At 54.0% G+C, this 14,866-nt stretch overlaps 1 protein-coding gene across 1 annotated transcript in view; it reads left to right on the top strand.

Annotated features, from left to right (window-relative positions):
* The window catches only part of CLMN (calmin), a 105,600-nt gene extending 92,515 nt beyond the window's left edge, over nucleotides 1-13,085 (top strand). The window contains exons 9-13 of the mRNA XM_036277477.1: nucleotides 898-2,537; nucleotides 5,631-5,822; nucleotides 10,186-10,246; nucleotides 10,851-10,921; nucleotides 12,917-13,085. Of these exons, the coding sequence (XP_036133370.1) occupies nucleotides 898-2,537; nucleotides 5,631-5,822; nucleotides 10,186-10,246; nucleotides 10,851-10,921; nucleotides 12,917-13,085 (2,133 nt within the window). The remainder of the gene's footprint in view (nucleotides 1-897; nucleotides 2,538-5,630; nucleotides 5,823-10,185; nucleotides 10,247-10,850; nucleotides 10,922-12,916) is intronic.
* Nucleotides 13,086-14,866: the final 1,781 nt, after the last annotated feature.

The following is a 14,866-nucleotide window of genomic DNA, read 5'->3' as shown; positions in this document are numbered from 1 at the left end:
ATCATTTCTCTTCAGCCCGATGAAGTACCTTTTAGTTTTTGTAGCATAGTGATTTTAGAGTCTTTATTTGCTAGTTCTAACCCTGGGTCATATTTAGGTCTACTTCTAATGACTGTTGTTTCTCTTCATTATGGGTCTCACTCCCTGCTTCTTGGTATCTTGAAATTTTTTATTTTATGCCAGACCTGATATAAAAGTGAATATTCTTCCTTCAAGAATGTACCCAAACAAGGATTTACAGTGAGGTACTAACTAATCATTTTGGCCTTTTCAGGGGTTGATAAGGGGTATGCTGAATTTTTATTTAATTTCAGCTTTCCAGTAATTTTAGAATGAGGTCAACACACTGATTCCACCAGTGCATTGGGAGCCAACCTCTGCAATACCCGAAGATCCTTCTCTGCTTTGCAGCCCTGCCCACAGCTGTTTCTTACTCAGCAAATGTCACTGTCCCTGTGTGAGGGAATTAGCATATGAAGAGACTTGGTTTTGCATTTGGGGGCGCAGGTAGATTCAGTCTCTCATAGCTTCCCACACAATCAATGAAGAGCTGGCTGATCTTTCCTTATCTCAGGTAGGTCAGCTCTCCTACTGTCTGTCCCCAGACTGGGCAGTGGCCCACAGGGATGAAGTAGCTGATACTCTCTGCCCGCCTAGAAGGGCTCATCCTACTCTACACTTTAGTTCATTTCTTTGTAGCCACAGCTTGAAAAAGTAGTATTTTTAAAATACCGTGGCAGAAAGAATAGCCTTTTGCAACCACCTACAATTTAATTGGCGCACTTAGCGCTGGTCCTGAAGTGGCTCTTTCTGCTTTGGTTTTGGTCCTTTAAGAGGGGGATATACATTGTACTTCAACACACTTCCGGTTTCACGTTGCCCTGTGTTTCTCCGCAGGAGGACTTTGTGGATTCAGAGAGAGAAGCCCCCATTGAATCCACCTTTGTCCGCATTAAGGAAACGCCTTCTGAACAGGAGAGCACAGTCTTCTTTCTGGCTGAGAACGGGGAGCATGCCTACACCGTGAACCATGAAACCAGCCACCCCCCGCCCTCCAAAGTCTTTGTCTGTGACAAGCCCGAGAGTGTGAAGGAATCCTACCTTGGTGGTGTTCCCGGCCATGTGCTGTCAGCTAGCTGCACCGAGGTCCTACAGCATATCATGGACCAGGACCCCCAAGGGGGCCCAGGTAAGACCACTGGCCTCAGTGAGCCATGTCCAGAATCTTCCATCTTATCCAGAAAGGACAACCTCAGGTCCAATTCTCTGCCAGTCAAGAAAACGGTGCACTTTGAGGCCGACACCTATAAGGAGGCTTCCCGCAGTAAGGACCCTTTCCACACTCAAGACTTTGGCTTTGAAGGGAGCCCAAGAGGGACGAAGGAGTTGTTGAAGCAGGATGGGTATGTCTCGGAGGTCACCGAGGAAAAGTCGAAACAGGAAGTCCCCAAGAGCCCCGAAGCAGCCTCTGACAAGACCCTAGGTGATGTTTCCTTAGCAGACAGTCAGATCGGTCATTCTCAGAGTTCCCCCAGTTCTCCCTCCGGGACTGGGGCATCCGAGAGGGCAGCCAGCCTGGGGGAAGAGAGCCGCCCCCCTTCACCCTTTGGAGAGGGTACTGTTGTGGCCGATTCCTTGGAGATCACTGTTCAACTGCAGACCGTGGAAGCTATGGACGAAGAAGACAATTTCGAAGGCATACCATTAAAAGCCTCTAAATTTAACAGTGACCTCGTTGATTTTGCCTCCACCAGCCAGTCTTTCCACGAGGATCCCTGTCCTGAAAAGAAACCCGCCGATGGTGAGGTCTCCGAGGCGCACGCGGAGAAGCTGGGTAAAAGGAGAGCTAAATCCGCCCACCGAAAGGACGATTCGGACGAGCCCCCGGGGAGGCCTCGCAGGGACCCCGGACCAGAAGACCAGGACTACTTCTCGGCCCTGGAGGAGGCACCGGTGGAGAAGAAGCCCGAGGTGTACGAAAAGGCGAAGCGCAAGTCCCCGCGCCGCTGGTGCGAGGAGGAAGGGGAGGCGGCAGGGCCCCTGGAGCCCGACAGGGAACTGCCTTCCACCCCGCCCAGCAGCTGCGTCAGCCTGGAGACCCTGGGCAGTCGCAGCGAAGAAGGCCTGGATTTCAAGCCCTCCCCGCCCCTGTCCAAGATCTCCGTCATCCCCCACGACCTCTTCTACTACCCGCATTACGAGGTTCCCCTGGCTGCCGTTTTGGAGGCTTATGCGGAAGGCACAGAGGATTTTAAAAACGAAGAGATGGACTTTGAAGAAGCGGAGGACTATCTGTATGAGCCGAAGCCCAGGGAGGAGGAGGACGAGGAGGAGGAGGGGCCCGAGGAGCTGGAGAGCTGCGAGAGCAGCGACAGCTTCTGGAGGCTTTGCAAGGACCCCCCTTATTCCACCATCCAGAAGCCCAGTCTGGACTGCGGTGCAGAGGGTGCCAAACCAGCCTCGGAGCCCACTGCCCCGCCCGCCCGAGAGGACCACCAGCACAGGGAGGCTGAGGACGGTGCCCCCATGGAGAGCCAGCAGGTACTTGATCGCCCAAAGTGGGGAGGTCTGCCCTCTCTGGAGCTCAGCCTCTCCTTTCAGAGACCAGCGTCCCCCACAGGGTCCCAGGGCTGGGCAGGGGCAGGGCTGGCACTCGAGAGTGATTGATTGCCCCTTAAATGTTGTACCCTGGGTGTCTCGCTGGCCTCCCCCAGTCCTGGCCCCGCCCATGGGGCTGCCAGGAGGATCACATGAGGTCATCTCGAGGGTCCAGCATGGTAGAAACAGTAGTCATGTTAACTAGGCCTCACCGCTGCACTGCGGGTGTCCAGAGTGAGCGCAGGCCCCGCCTCCTGCCGCAGGCCCCGCCTCCTGCCGCAGCTGGGGCGAACCAGAGGGAGGCCGCACATGTTCGACTCCAGCCTTGCGTTTTAAAAGCCTTTTGCCTGTATGTGCCCCTGTGGTTCGAGGAGGGTTGTGTAAACAGGGCAGAGAGAGATGGAGCAGCTGGGCACACTTAATCTGCCACTTCAGGTTCCCATTTCATCTGGCCCAGCAGCTCAAGAGGGTCACCCAAGTGGGCAGTGAGAGGGTTGGGGGCTCTGGAGTGGCGCCACAGGGTGCAGTGAGGAGGGCCCACTGCAGACGCCTTGCTGATGAGCCCCCCACAGCAGTCCTGGGACTCCAGGTCAAATCCGTGTGATGGGGGCCCTGCGGGTGCAGGACAGACAGGGCACCCGAGGTGAAACAACCTGGGAGGAGGGGGTCCCCAGGTGAGCCCGCCTGCCCCCTCGGTCCAGCCTGTGCCAGGCAGTGTGCAGGGAGAATCGGGCAGCAAGGAGATCCAGCCTTTGATGCTGGGAGACCAAGTCCCAGTAACTGTGCTAGGAGGGAACTGGGCGTCAGACATAAGAGATGGGGCCCAGCAAAGGGATTGGGGGATTCACCGGAGGGGGACACCCACCCAGATCCAGAAAGGCTGCATGTGTGTGGGCATGTGGAGCTGCAGAGGGGGTTTTGGGAGGAGTACACAGCCTGGGTATAGGAAGCAAGGAAGAGTGGGGGCCCAGCTGAGGACATTCATCAGTTATTCCAGACCCCGTGACCACCTCCGCCATGGCTCCTCATGCCATCCTGCTGGCTCTCCCAAGCCGCTTCCGTCTCTCCTCCCCAGTCCAGCCCCACCCCATCTGGCAGTGAACTCCAAAACACAAATCTCATCACTCCCTACTCCCATCTCCAGAATAAAGTCCACATTCCTTAGCATGACCTTTGAGACTTCCCTCTCTGTACTGTTCCCCAGCCCTCTGGGCCCGCTCCTCCCCCTCCCTTCCAGCTACACCAGCCTCCTCCCTGGCTCCCAGTTACCACCCCCCCCCCATCTCCTCTGCCTCCAGGCTTTGCTTGATGTGGTCAGTGCCCTTCCCACCCTCCACTTGGCTACCACTCGTCCACCTTCAGAGCCCCACACAAATGGCACCTCCTCCCAGTGGCCTTCCCCGCGGCTCCCCAGGCGAGCGGTTGCTCCCTCATCTCTAGCCAGTGACAGTTTCAACCTTCTCAGCTGCAGCGCTTAGTCCAGTTTCCTGGGTTGTGATTTTCTCTCCCAGGAGAGGGCGAGCATTTGTGTGTTAAGGTTTGGACTGCAGGGACTTGCCTGACAGGGCCTGAGATGCAGGAAACAAAGGTTATTGCATGTTGATTTGGGGGCGTAAAGCGAAGGTAGGGTGCATTGAACACAAAGGTAAATGAGCTCTGGCTCCCAGCTGTGGAGAGTCGGGGCTGAGGGAGAGGCCCGGAGGTGCTCAGAGGAATGAGAAGGAATGAGTTAGGGTGTAGACAGGCCCGCAGGGGTAGCTTGCTTTGATTGCTTGACCAACCCTGGACGGTGGCGTGTAGCTTTTAGGAGCACTGTGAGGAGCAGAAGTCTTAGCCGGCAATAACCTAGGAGGCAACTATGGCAGGACCCATTGGCCCTTTGGGGTGGGGGGCACTCAACTATGTCAATCTTTGGATGAAGAAAAGGGCTGGATGTTCCACGGGCCAGGGACCCACCTGCCGTCTTCCCCTTCTGTCCCCATGTAGAGGAACTGGGTCCCAGTCCTCCACCTCATCCCACCTGCTGTTTTCTGGCTAATCGAAGCCAGCTCTGCCCAAGAAGTCTCTTCCTGCCAGAGATCCCCAGATCCAGGGGTTAGGAATGTCCCTCAATGAGATCAGGTCTTAGGGTCTTCAGGTTGGGGGACCATGACAGCAACTGGGGTGATTCTCTGGATTATTATGGGCCAAAAAAAGTATTTTAGGGCAAAAGAAAGGAGACTGGGTAAGGGGCGGGGAGAAGCTGAGCTGCATCTCTGACCCTCTGTGTTACTTGGGATGGCTAATTGGGGGCTCCGTCTCCCTGGCTGATGGAATGCGGTCCCCCGTTCCCTTCTGTTCTCTTGGCAGTCATCGCCGAAGTAGGCTGTGCACCTGCTCGTGTGCCCAGCATGTGGACAGGTGATTCGGGGTGGGGCCAAACGGGCCTGGGCTGGGAACGGAGTCAGGAGCCCTAGATCTGAGTCCTCTAACACAGAGCTGGGTTTGCCTCCCTCCACTCTGATCACAGTGTGGAGCTGGCAGACACCCAAGCTACAAGCCATCGGCCAGAGGCACAGGGGGGTGACATCCCACCAGCTACCTCTCCAAACTTAGGGGCCGTCTCGAGCCCTTTGACCCACCTGGCTTCCAGGATTTGTTTCTCTGTTTAAGTGGACGATGGTTGTGTGAAGGGCCCCACCATTGCCCCCTGTGAGGGACACCCTTCATAGGAAACATTGTAGTACCATGGGAAGAGGTTGGTCACGATTATACCTGTTTGACAGACAAGGAAACTGAGGGTCAGAGAGAGAAATGTCAGTCGCTCAAGGTCTGATAACTGACTCAGCCAGGATTTTAAACTGGATACTGCTGACTCTAGACCTCATGCCATTTTCGCTGCACCTGTCTGGAGCATTTGAACATTGCAGAGGGCAGGAGCCTGGGTGGGCCTCCCCTCCACGGCGGGCTGTGCTTTGGATCTAGGTGTGGGGGGTGTCCCTCACTGGACATCTCGGCATGAAATGCTGACTTGTCTTTTGTTGTCTTGTCCTTAAATCCCAGGAATCCCCAAACTTAGCAAACCCTTTAGAAGACAAGGTGATGGAAGAATCAGTCAGCAGTAAAAAAAAGGAAAAAAAGAAGCATGTGGACCAAGTAGAAAGTTCAATATTTATAGCGCCTGAAAGTGTTCAATCCTCGGATGACCTAGAAGAAGACACCGGCACCCACCGAGTCCTCTCCAGGTATTTCATTACTACCTTCTCACCCTAGGGACCCAGCTAGAGAGAGACGCTCCTCACCCGTTGTGTTGTCAGTGTGTGATGTGACAGGGTGGCAGGTGAGGGCCTACAGCAAAGGAGACTTTGTAAGAATGGTCACACAGGTTCATGCAAAATTCATCCGGCAAGGTGGTCATTTGCCAAAATCGGAAACACAGATTCATCCTCTGCTCTATATCTGCCCCCCCCCCCCCCCAGACGTGCAGATAAGCAGCAGAATGGGAAGCTTGCCTTCTCTCCTCACTCCAGGTGCCCTTGGGTGGGAACTAGCAATGAGCAGAGAAATGACGGGACTGTAGGCAGGTGTGGGGTGTGAAAAGCAATAGGCTTGGGGACTCTGCTGCGCACCCCCAGTTCCCAGGTAAGTGCTGGTTGGGCTAGAGGTCCGACTGAGCCGATGGAAAGCATCTTCCAGGACCGGAGGGCCTGTGCTCCTTGTGTGCGGAGGGGACCTTCATGCCATCACGTGGAATTTGGACTTGAAGATTACGGCTTCACCCATGAGTTTGGTTCTAAAGAATGAAGGATAGTTCCCTTATCTCAGGAAGATCATGAACTTGAACCAGTCAGCAGGAGGCTTGCCACACACATCTGCTCTGTCACTCCAGGGTCACCAGATTTGTCCCAGGGGAAATAGTTCACTGCTGGCTTTCAGAAGACCCTGGTCTCTCCCCATTATCACTCGTCGTCACTGTTGGGGGGCCCTGTGTGTTCAGGCATCGCCCTGGCATTTCCGCATTAATTCTCACGGGCACCCCCACAGGCAGGGAGGTAGGACTGTGCACTTTCAGGACTGGCCCAGGAGGCTCGGGGCGCCTCTCAGCCTAGGAGGTGGCAGGGCTGGTGTCGTGGACTCAGCCCTGCCAGACTCCGTGACCCCGTGTGTTTCCTGACCCCTCACGACCTGTGGAGGGTGAGCCACACTGACCGCAAAGGGAAGCTGTGGCGATCGCGCGTTGGGGGAGAGAGGGCAGGAGCCCGGACGGGGAGAGCCAGAAGGAGCTGGCAGACACCCAGCTCCCCGTCTCCCCTCTGCCTCGCCGTCAGTGCCGTGAGGCACCGAAGGAAGGTTCGTGGGGAGCCCGGTTGGGGAGGAGCAAGGCACCACGGGAGACGGCCGCCAGCGTTGGCCGTGACTCCCAGAGTCCCTCTCCCTGCCGTTTCATGACCGTCCAGCAGACCTCCGTGTCTTAGCATGTCGCTGGACCCTGCCGTGAGTGCTGGTGAGCACGTGGGCACAGGGCCCGGGGCTGTCACCTACTTTATCACCACTTGGGGAGGGGCCATTGGTCACTTGTCAGACGGCTCAGCTTCTCCCTGAGCAGGTCAGTTCTCAGTCATCCGTGAGCAGCCACTCTGTGATGGTGTCTGCTCGCCTTGGGGACTTCCGAAGTGTCAGCCTCAGCGTGATTCAGGCACTCCGTCTCCAGAGCCTCCCCGCTGGAGAGAGAAGCCAGCTCCGGCCAGTCTGCTGGGACCAGACTGGAGGGAAGGACCCAGTGTCGGGAGGCCAGCGGGGCTTGGATGGTTTAGGCCTCAGAGGCAGGTGGAGGGTCCGAGCAGCTTGGGGGCTAACCTGTTATTTGTGGTGAGGTGAGCGTGGAGGCCTAAGTGGCTTCAGGTCTGGGAGAGGAGAGGAGAGGAGGCATTCGGCTGTAAGGAACACCTGAGCAAGCAGCTGGCACGCTGCAGGCATTTGGTGAATATTTGCGGGGAGTCGGGTGGGAGGAGACATGGAAGGTGGGGGGAAAGGGAGCATCTGGGCTCTGCTGTCTCAGGAAAAACCAGCAAAATCTGTCTCCGTGGAGGTGAGACCCAGGGCTTCGATCCGGAAAAGTAGACCGGGATTTCGGCGGATGTGGGAAGAGGCCTGGCTGACCGGTCACTGCAAAGGTTTCCCTCTGACCTCTGCACGGGCAGGCAGCAGCTCCCTCTCCGGCGCCTCCTCCATCCCACCTGGGGCCAGGCTGGAATTACGGGGAGGAGTGCAGCCAGGTGAGGCTGATGCCACGTGGAGGCGTGTGTGCAGAGGTGTGCTCCCTGGGCGCCCCTCCCTGTGCCACGCCCTCTCACCTGCTCTCTGCAGGGTGCTTGGTGCTGAGTTTAAAGTCAACACCTGGCCCCACGCTGCGGAATGGAATTCAGCTCTGGGCATCTCTCTTCCCAGGATGTTTTCCTGCCGGTACATGGACTCAGTCACTAGCTCTGGCTTCCTGTGGGTCTAGGCAGAAAGGCCTGCTGTTCTGCACCCTCCTGGACCCCTGGTGACCTGTCTCCATCCACCCCCAGCCCCCTCTTCCCTAATCCCCAGTGCTCCACGCACTCTGGACTTAGTTGAGGTCCTTGAATGCCCAGCGCCTTCACCTTTGAGGACCCTCTGTCCCCTGCCTGTCTCCTGCCTTGCTCCCTTGGGTCCCAGCTTTAGTTGCACTTCCTCCAAGCAGCCTTCTTGGATTCCTCCAGGCTAGTTTGGATCCGCCTTTATATGTTCTCATAGCCTCTGCTCTTATCAAAATAGTTTCTCTGTCAGGTGCTCTCCCCCTAGATGGTGAGCCAGCGCCTGGGGGGGGGGGGGGGGGCGGGCACACCAGCATTGCACAGCCCCTGGCCGCAGCTGGTGCTCAGGACAAATTCTGAGGCTCCGCGGGGAGCCGGGTCCTCGGCACTTATGCCTGGCGCCCAGTAGGCTCTTGCTAGTGCTGGCTCTTATAAGAGAATGAAGTCCCACATGTACACCTGAAGGAATCTCCTGTTGATTAAACTCTAACCCACCTAAAAGCATGCTGGGAGAGGGGGCAGAAGAAACGGCGAGAGACCCCTCCTCAGGGGATGCGCTTTTTGCTAGAAAACATTACCAACAGAGGAGAGAGTGCCCTCCGCCCCAGCTGCTCTTACGGACACCGCACCGCGGGTTCTTTTTCCTGGGGGTGCATTTTGTTTCATTTTTGTGACGTGATACCAGCCAGCAAGAACTAGCACAGGCTTCGGATTGAGAACAAAGGCTGAAGTTTCCCTTAGGCCAAGCCCAGCACCTGGTGCAGAGTAGGCACCCCAAAACTATTCATTGGAAGCCATGGGAGGGAAAACCGAGGCAGCGATGATGAATTCCTCTGGGATAAACTCTTGCCTCAAATGCCTTTTTCCTGGAGCCCAGAATGCCGCATAGTAGGTTTCCCTGGAGGAAACGGAGGTCTCTCTGCACCAGGGCACACACATCAACACCTGATACCTAGGTCTCCTGTGAGAGCAAGACAGGGCCACTCTGACCGACAGGACAGGAACCCCCCCAGCTCCGTGAAGTGCTGGTGGGGGAATGATGATCCATTTTATTATTTTTTTTTAATTCCTCACCTGAGGATATTTTTCCGTTTATCATCAGACAGAGTGGGAGGGAGGGAGGGAGGGGGAGAGAGAGAGAGAGAGACAGACAGAAACATCAATGTGATGGAACCACACTGACTGGTTGCCTCCTGCACAACCCAACCAGGGCTGGGGACGAACTGCAACCGAGGTACATGCCCTTGACCAGAATCGAACCTGAGACTCATTGGTCCACGGGCTGATGCTCTAACTGTTGAGACAAACTGGCCAGGGCTGATGATCCATTTTAGAGATGAGGAAAACTGATCAGAACAAGTACTTGGCTAAGGTCTCCACTTAATCCCAGAGACAGGACAGGTATACCCCCAGCTCCGTGAAGTGCTGGTGGGGGAATGATGACCCATCAGGAATCCCAGGCTTCTGGCTGGGTCCTGTTTGCCTCAGTCCTGGGTAAGTCAGCTTTATTAGAAGGTCAGAGATCTGTTCCACATTGGCCTCAAAGGCATGGTCAGAAAATTAGCCTCCTCGTGCACGAAAGAGGGGGTCCACCCAAGACTGGACAAGCAGAGAGCTGCACTGTGCACAGGACGGAGCAGCGGAAAGGGAGTTAGATACCAGGTCTTGGCCCTGGTCTGACCGTAGCTAGCAGAGGACATCTGGCAACTCCGCAGACTCAGAGATGCTTGGAAAAAGAGATCCCTTCCTGCTGTGAAATCCTGTGCTTTCAAGAATATGTTCTGTTCTCTATTTAGAAGTATTTCTCACTGTGTTTTCTTATTGACGGGGGCCCAGTGTTTCTCTGATATCCATCCTAGTCATTGTAAGCACTCTCCAGTATTGGGTGAAATGCCTTGTTTCCGTCACTGGGACTGAAGTCCTAGTTTGCCTAAACCTAGTTTGCCTAAACCCACATGCAGAAAACTCGGGGGGGGGGGGGGGGTAGTGCTCAGCCGAGCCACAGGAAGCTCTTGGTGGCACCAATTCAAAACGTGTGTTTATTTTTCAGGACTAGCCACAGTGACTCCAGCATTTACATTCGACGACATGCTAATAGGTCTTTGGAATCGGTTAGTATGCGAATTTCTTCTTCTTCCGTGCACCCCTGCTAATCAATTCCTTTCCATCCCAGCCCAGAGCTGTGAAATTACTGACATGCAGCAACTATACTTTTGGATAGAAGACAAGCAAATTGAAATCTTGTTGTTAAGCATAGTCCGATCGGATGTCCAATTTGGGCAATAGGGGATGTAAATAAAGTGCTGATTTTAAAGCCCGAAGGTCTCTTTGTCATATAAAAAAAAATGCATGCAATACCCCCACACCTCCCCCAGAAATTTCAAGTTCAAAGAGAGGTGCAACAGAAGTGGAGCGTCCAGTGGGGGTTCAGCTTTACATTTGCAACAATGTACCTCTGTTTGTGTTGGGACCCAAAGCACCATGGTCCACGGCCCTGATTCAGGTGGTGGGTGGTGGGGCCGGGGTGGGGGTGGGGCAGAGGGTAGAAGAACCGGAATGTTGTTTAGACTTTGACTTGGGAACTAGATGTTTACAGTATTGAGAGAGGCATGGCACACTCGGCTTTGTATGTTTAAAATCGTTTTATTTTCTGTTTCAGAGATTTCATCTTTACTAATTGGGTTGCGGGGGTTTTGTTTATAAATTTCACTGTAGGATCATTCTAGCTATGTTCAATTGAGGAATGCAGCCGATCTGGATGACAGGAGAAACCGAATGTTAACCAGGTTGGTGGCTCACTCGGAGTTTTGTGGGGTTGGGGGAAAAAAATGTTTTTCTTTTTAATTATGCATCCAGCCTTCTGGAGGTGGCTATTTTCCAGCTGGGTTTTGTTGTTAAAAAGATTGAGAGTCTGAGATAAGACAAAGAAATAACTGTTCCAGGGAGAATGAATGTAAATTGAATATGAGTGGGAGGGAAAAGCGGATATTCATGAACAGAAAATGACCCAATTTAGGGAAGGTTGTGGGTCACGCAACTGCATTTAAATAATGCGGAGGCAGCGTAAGCGGTCTGTCCGAGGACGCTCCAGGCAGGAGCGGCAGTGGTGTGATACTCTGTGCCCTGAAGGCCACCGCGCCTGACAACCGTGTTCATTCTGTCGTCCCTGCAGGTACAATACTCAGAAGCTCACTGAGCTGATTTTACAGTTTTATGGCATCAGAGCAGACATGAAGAGGGAATGCAAACATGCCAGGATTTCCATGAAAGTATCTCGTTCTGTTGGAGAACTAGATAACCTAGTCTAGGCGGCTGCGCTGCTATGACCCTGCCCACGTAGGACATAGGCAGCCAGGGAAATCTCTCAAGTTGACACGTCTGGCATGCTCCCTACCTCTGTTAAAGCGATTGAATCACTTAATTTGATTGATCTTTTTTTTTATATTTGCCACGGATTTGAAGTGGCTGGGAAGGTCTTAAATTATTGGCATGGAAAACCTCTGCCTGAATATTGCCCGACGCCCAGGGGTATAATGCCTAGAATTCCACCTCTCTGGCTCCTCTCAGAGAGGCAAGACCAGTTTCCCGCCCCTGCCATAAAATGGAAATATTAATTCACATTTTCCATCAGGCTTGACATGCTCATAGGAAAATAGGACTTTTAGCTTTTATGAGATAGCAACTTTGAAAATTGAACCTGTGAGGTTGAAACGTGCAGTTTTCCATGTTTTTGAGCATTTATGACCTCTGCAATAAAAAAATGCAATTTAAATTTTCTCTACAAGCAGTTTTAAGAAAGAGAAAGCAGTTCTGTCCGTTGACCATTATTTGCATGTGAATCACTCAGTTTCCAGACCAAACCTATGTCGGGAGACAGTTCAGGATGAAGTGGTCTTCACCTCTCCTGGTCACCATCACAAGCCCCAAATGACCCTAAAGACATTCACTCCAGGCTCGTATAAATGCAGCTTCAGGCAGAGGCTCCCAACGCCCCTTCCGATCAGTAATGTCCCCCAGCCCTTTGTGGGCATTGGAACTCGTTGGTCACCACCACATAGTACCTTCTGCCGGGCAAAAACTAAAGGTTACCTTAACTCTACCTTCTGTAAAATAAAAGAAGGATTAATCTGACCAAAATCAAATCTAGTAATTATTTTAAAAGCCAAAAAACCAAAGTTGGTAGTGGTTTGGGTGGTTTTCTTTTTGTTTTTTGTTTTTTTCCATTTGGTAATCCTCACCGGAGGATATTTTTTTTTATTGATTTTTTAGACAGGGAGGGAGGGCGGGGGAGAGAGAGAGAGGGAGACATCCATGTGAGAAAGACACATCGATTGGTTGCCTCCCGCGTGAGCCCTGTGGGGGCCGGGGATGGGACTGCAATCCAGGTACGTGCCCGAGACCAGGAATCAAGCTGTCGAGCCTCTGGTGCGTGGGCCGTCGCTCTAACCACTATGCCACACCGGCCAGGGATTTTTGGGTCCCTGATGGCTATTTTCAAATGATCTGGAACTGGGGAACTCTGTTCCTTTAGCTGACTCATGAAGCCCCTGCCACTGATGATAGAACTGTCAGTGGTGGAGACAAACTGAGCATTGTGGACGCTCACAGGGACGTCTGGCCCCCAGCCCCCACCTTGGGTCTACACGAGCAGGGTCTCTCGGACGCCTCCCTGGCCCACCGTCAGCTCTGGTTGGGCAGGAAGGTTGGAGTAGGGGGAGCCAGGGGGTCTGCTCGCCCAGGGTCCCGCTTGTAACAGCCTTGCCTGTGGCTTCCTCCTGCAGGAAGGCCAACCACTCTGGAGAAGCCACGCTGCGGGAGAGCCAGAACCTGGACAGCGACTCCCTGACGCAGTTCGTCCAGCAGCCGGACATGATGTATTTCATCCTCTTCCTCTGGCTCCTGGTGTACTGTCTGCTGCTCTTCCCACAACTGGACGTCAACCGGCTCTGAGGCGCGCGTCTGCATAATAAAAAGACAGGACCCTGACGGTGGGAGTCTTTGTGCGTCGCTTTATTTCCCGTTCTGGACTGGGCGTCCTGCAGACCGCTGAGGATCTCCCAGGAAACGCGGCCTCCTCGCTTTTCTGTTGTCACGTTTGCTTTTCCTCCTGTGCGTCCTAAGCATGCGTCCCCTCTGGCTGCGGACCCAAGGCTCGGGCGCCGGATCCTTAGGCGGGCTTTGTTCTTGCGTCCTTGCTTGGGCAGGTACCAGTGTCTAGCCGTAGCCCGGGTCTGAGCCTGGCCTGCATGCAGGTTTCTAAGGTCCTGGATGGACTCGAGTCACTCACCTCTCTGGGAGGGTCCTCCTGATGAGAGAGGGCCGTTACCTGGGGCAGAGCCCCCACTGGGAAGAAAACCCGCCACATTTTTCTCCAGGAGGGGGCGTTTGCGTGAAGGCGGCTGGTGTCCCTGCACCTGTGTAGTCTGGCGATGGGATAACCGAGTGTCACACAGCTGCCGACTCCAGGAAGGCCTCTGGGAATGGCCAAACCCACGCAGGGAAGCGAACGCTGTGTCACGGGCTGCAGGGGCTCTTTTTCACCTGAGGTTTTGGTTTTTTGAATGGGGAAGGTAGGATGCATTTTAAATTCACTTTTGCCTTGATCGAATTGAGGTGAAGCTGGATTTTCAAATCTTTTCCACCAATGGAACCCTCCTCTCAAATGAATTCTTGGGGCAGGCTGTGGGCAGTCTAGACTGTAGATAAAAGCAGACTTCTGGCTGACACAGGGCAGGCCTGGGACCCTTCCCATGTTGCCCCAGCAGCCTCCTGGCCTCCATCGATGGCTCCTGAGGTGTCTGTGCGAATCCCCAGGGCCCTATGGGGCACTGCCAGAGCCCTAGAAAAAGCCTGAGGGGTATAGAAGAGGCGGGCTAAGAACAAGCTCCATCTGATGGTAGGGCTGGACGTGGTCTAGCAGGTTCCTGCCCCAGGAAAACCTGTGCACACCTGCTGCGGAGAGCAGTTTCGGCTTGGGCATCCTCGGTAGTCCTCACAGCAGTTTTCCTGAAAAGACTTTCTGGAAAGCCCCCGAGAGTTAGGTCGGAGTAGGCAGACGGTCTGGGAGCAGACGGAGGCACCCACCCGCCCTTCCACCTTCCAGCCTGGGCTCCCTCTGCACTGTTTCCTCGGGGATGCCGGTCGCGGTGATTGTGTAGCTTCCTCCTTCCACTGTCCTCCCCAGAGACGTTTATAAAATCACAAACGATTAGGTCAGGAGGGACCCTCAGACAGCATCTTGTCCAGCTGAACCCAGAGAGGCAAAGCGGATTGTCCAAGGTCACCCACCCCACCAGGAGCAGACTTGCAAGCACACCCAGGCCACCCACTGCCCAGTCCAGTTTTAGGGAACTCTTACCTCTTTTAGGGAACTTCCATTGTGCCCATGAATGTCCTGGAAAAAAAAAAAAAAGATGATTAGATAAAAATGACCTCATTTAAACAAAACCAGAATTTTTAGGCCAACTTTCACCCTTTGTTTTGTTCTCAAATTTTTCCCATGAGGAAGTTGCATTCGCTTTCAAGCCCATCCCCTAGTCCTTGTGGGGGACCCTCCGCAGCTCTCACCTTGTCCGCTGACACGCCAGCCTCTGTCTCGCTCCAGGGGTCACACTTCTCTCTGAGCAAGCCAAGGACTCGTTTATTTCAAGCAGCGAGGTTCAAGTTGCCAGAATCCCAGCATGGCCGAAAGAATTCACACAGCACATTTGAGCCGACAGCCAAACTCTGGC

The sequence above is a fragment of the Molossus molossus genome, unplaced genomic scaffold, assembly GCF_014108415.1.
Source record: "Molossus molossus isolate mMolMol1 unplaced genomic scaffold, mMolMol1.p scaffold_m16_p_1, whole genome shotgun sequence".
In the NCBI taxonomy this organism is placed as follows: Eukaryota; Metazoa; Chordata; class Mammalia; order Chiroptera; family Molossidae; genus Molossus; species Molossus molossus.
The sequence above is the reverse complement of the archived record's forward strand: the minus strand, read 5'-3'. Positions and strand labels throughout refer to the sequence as shown.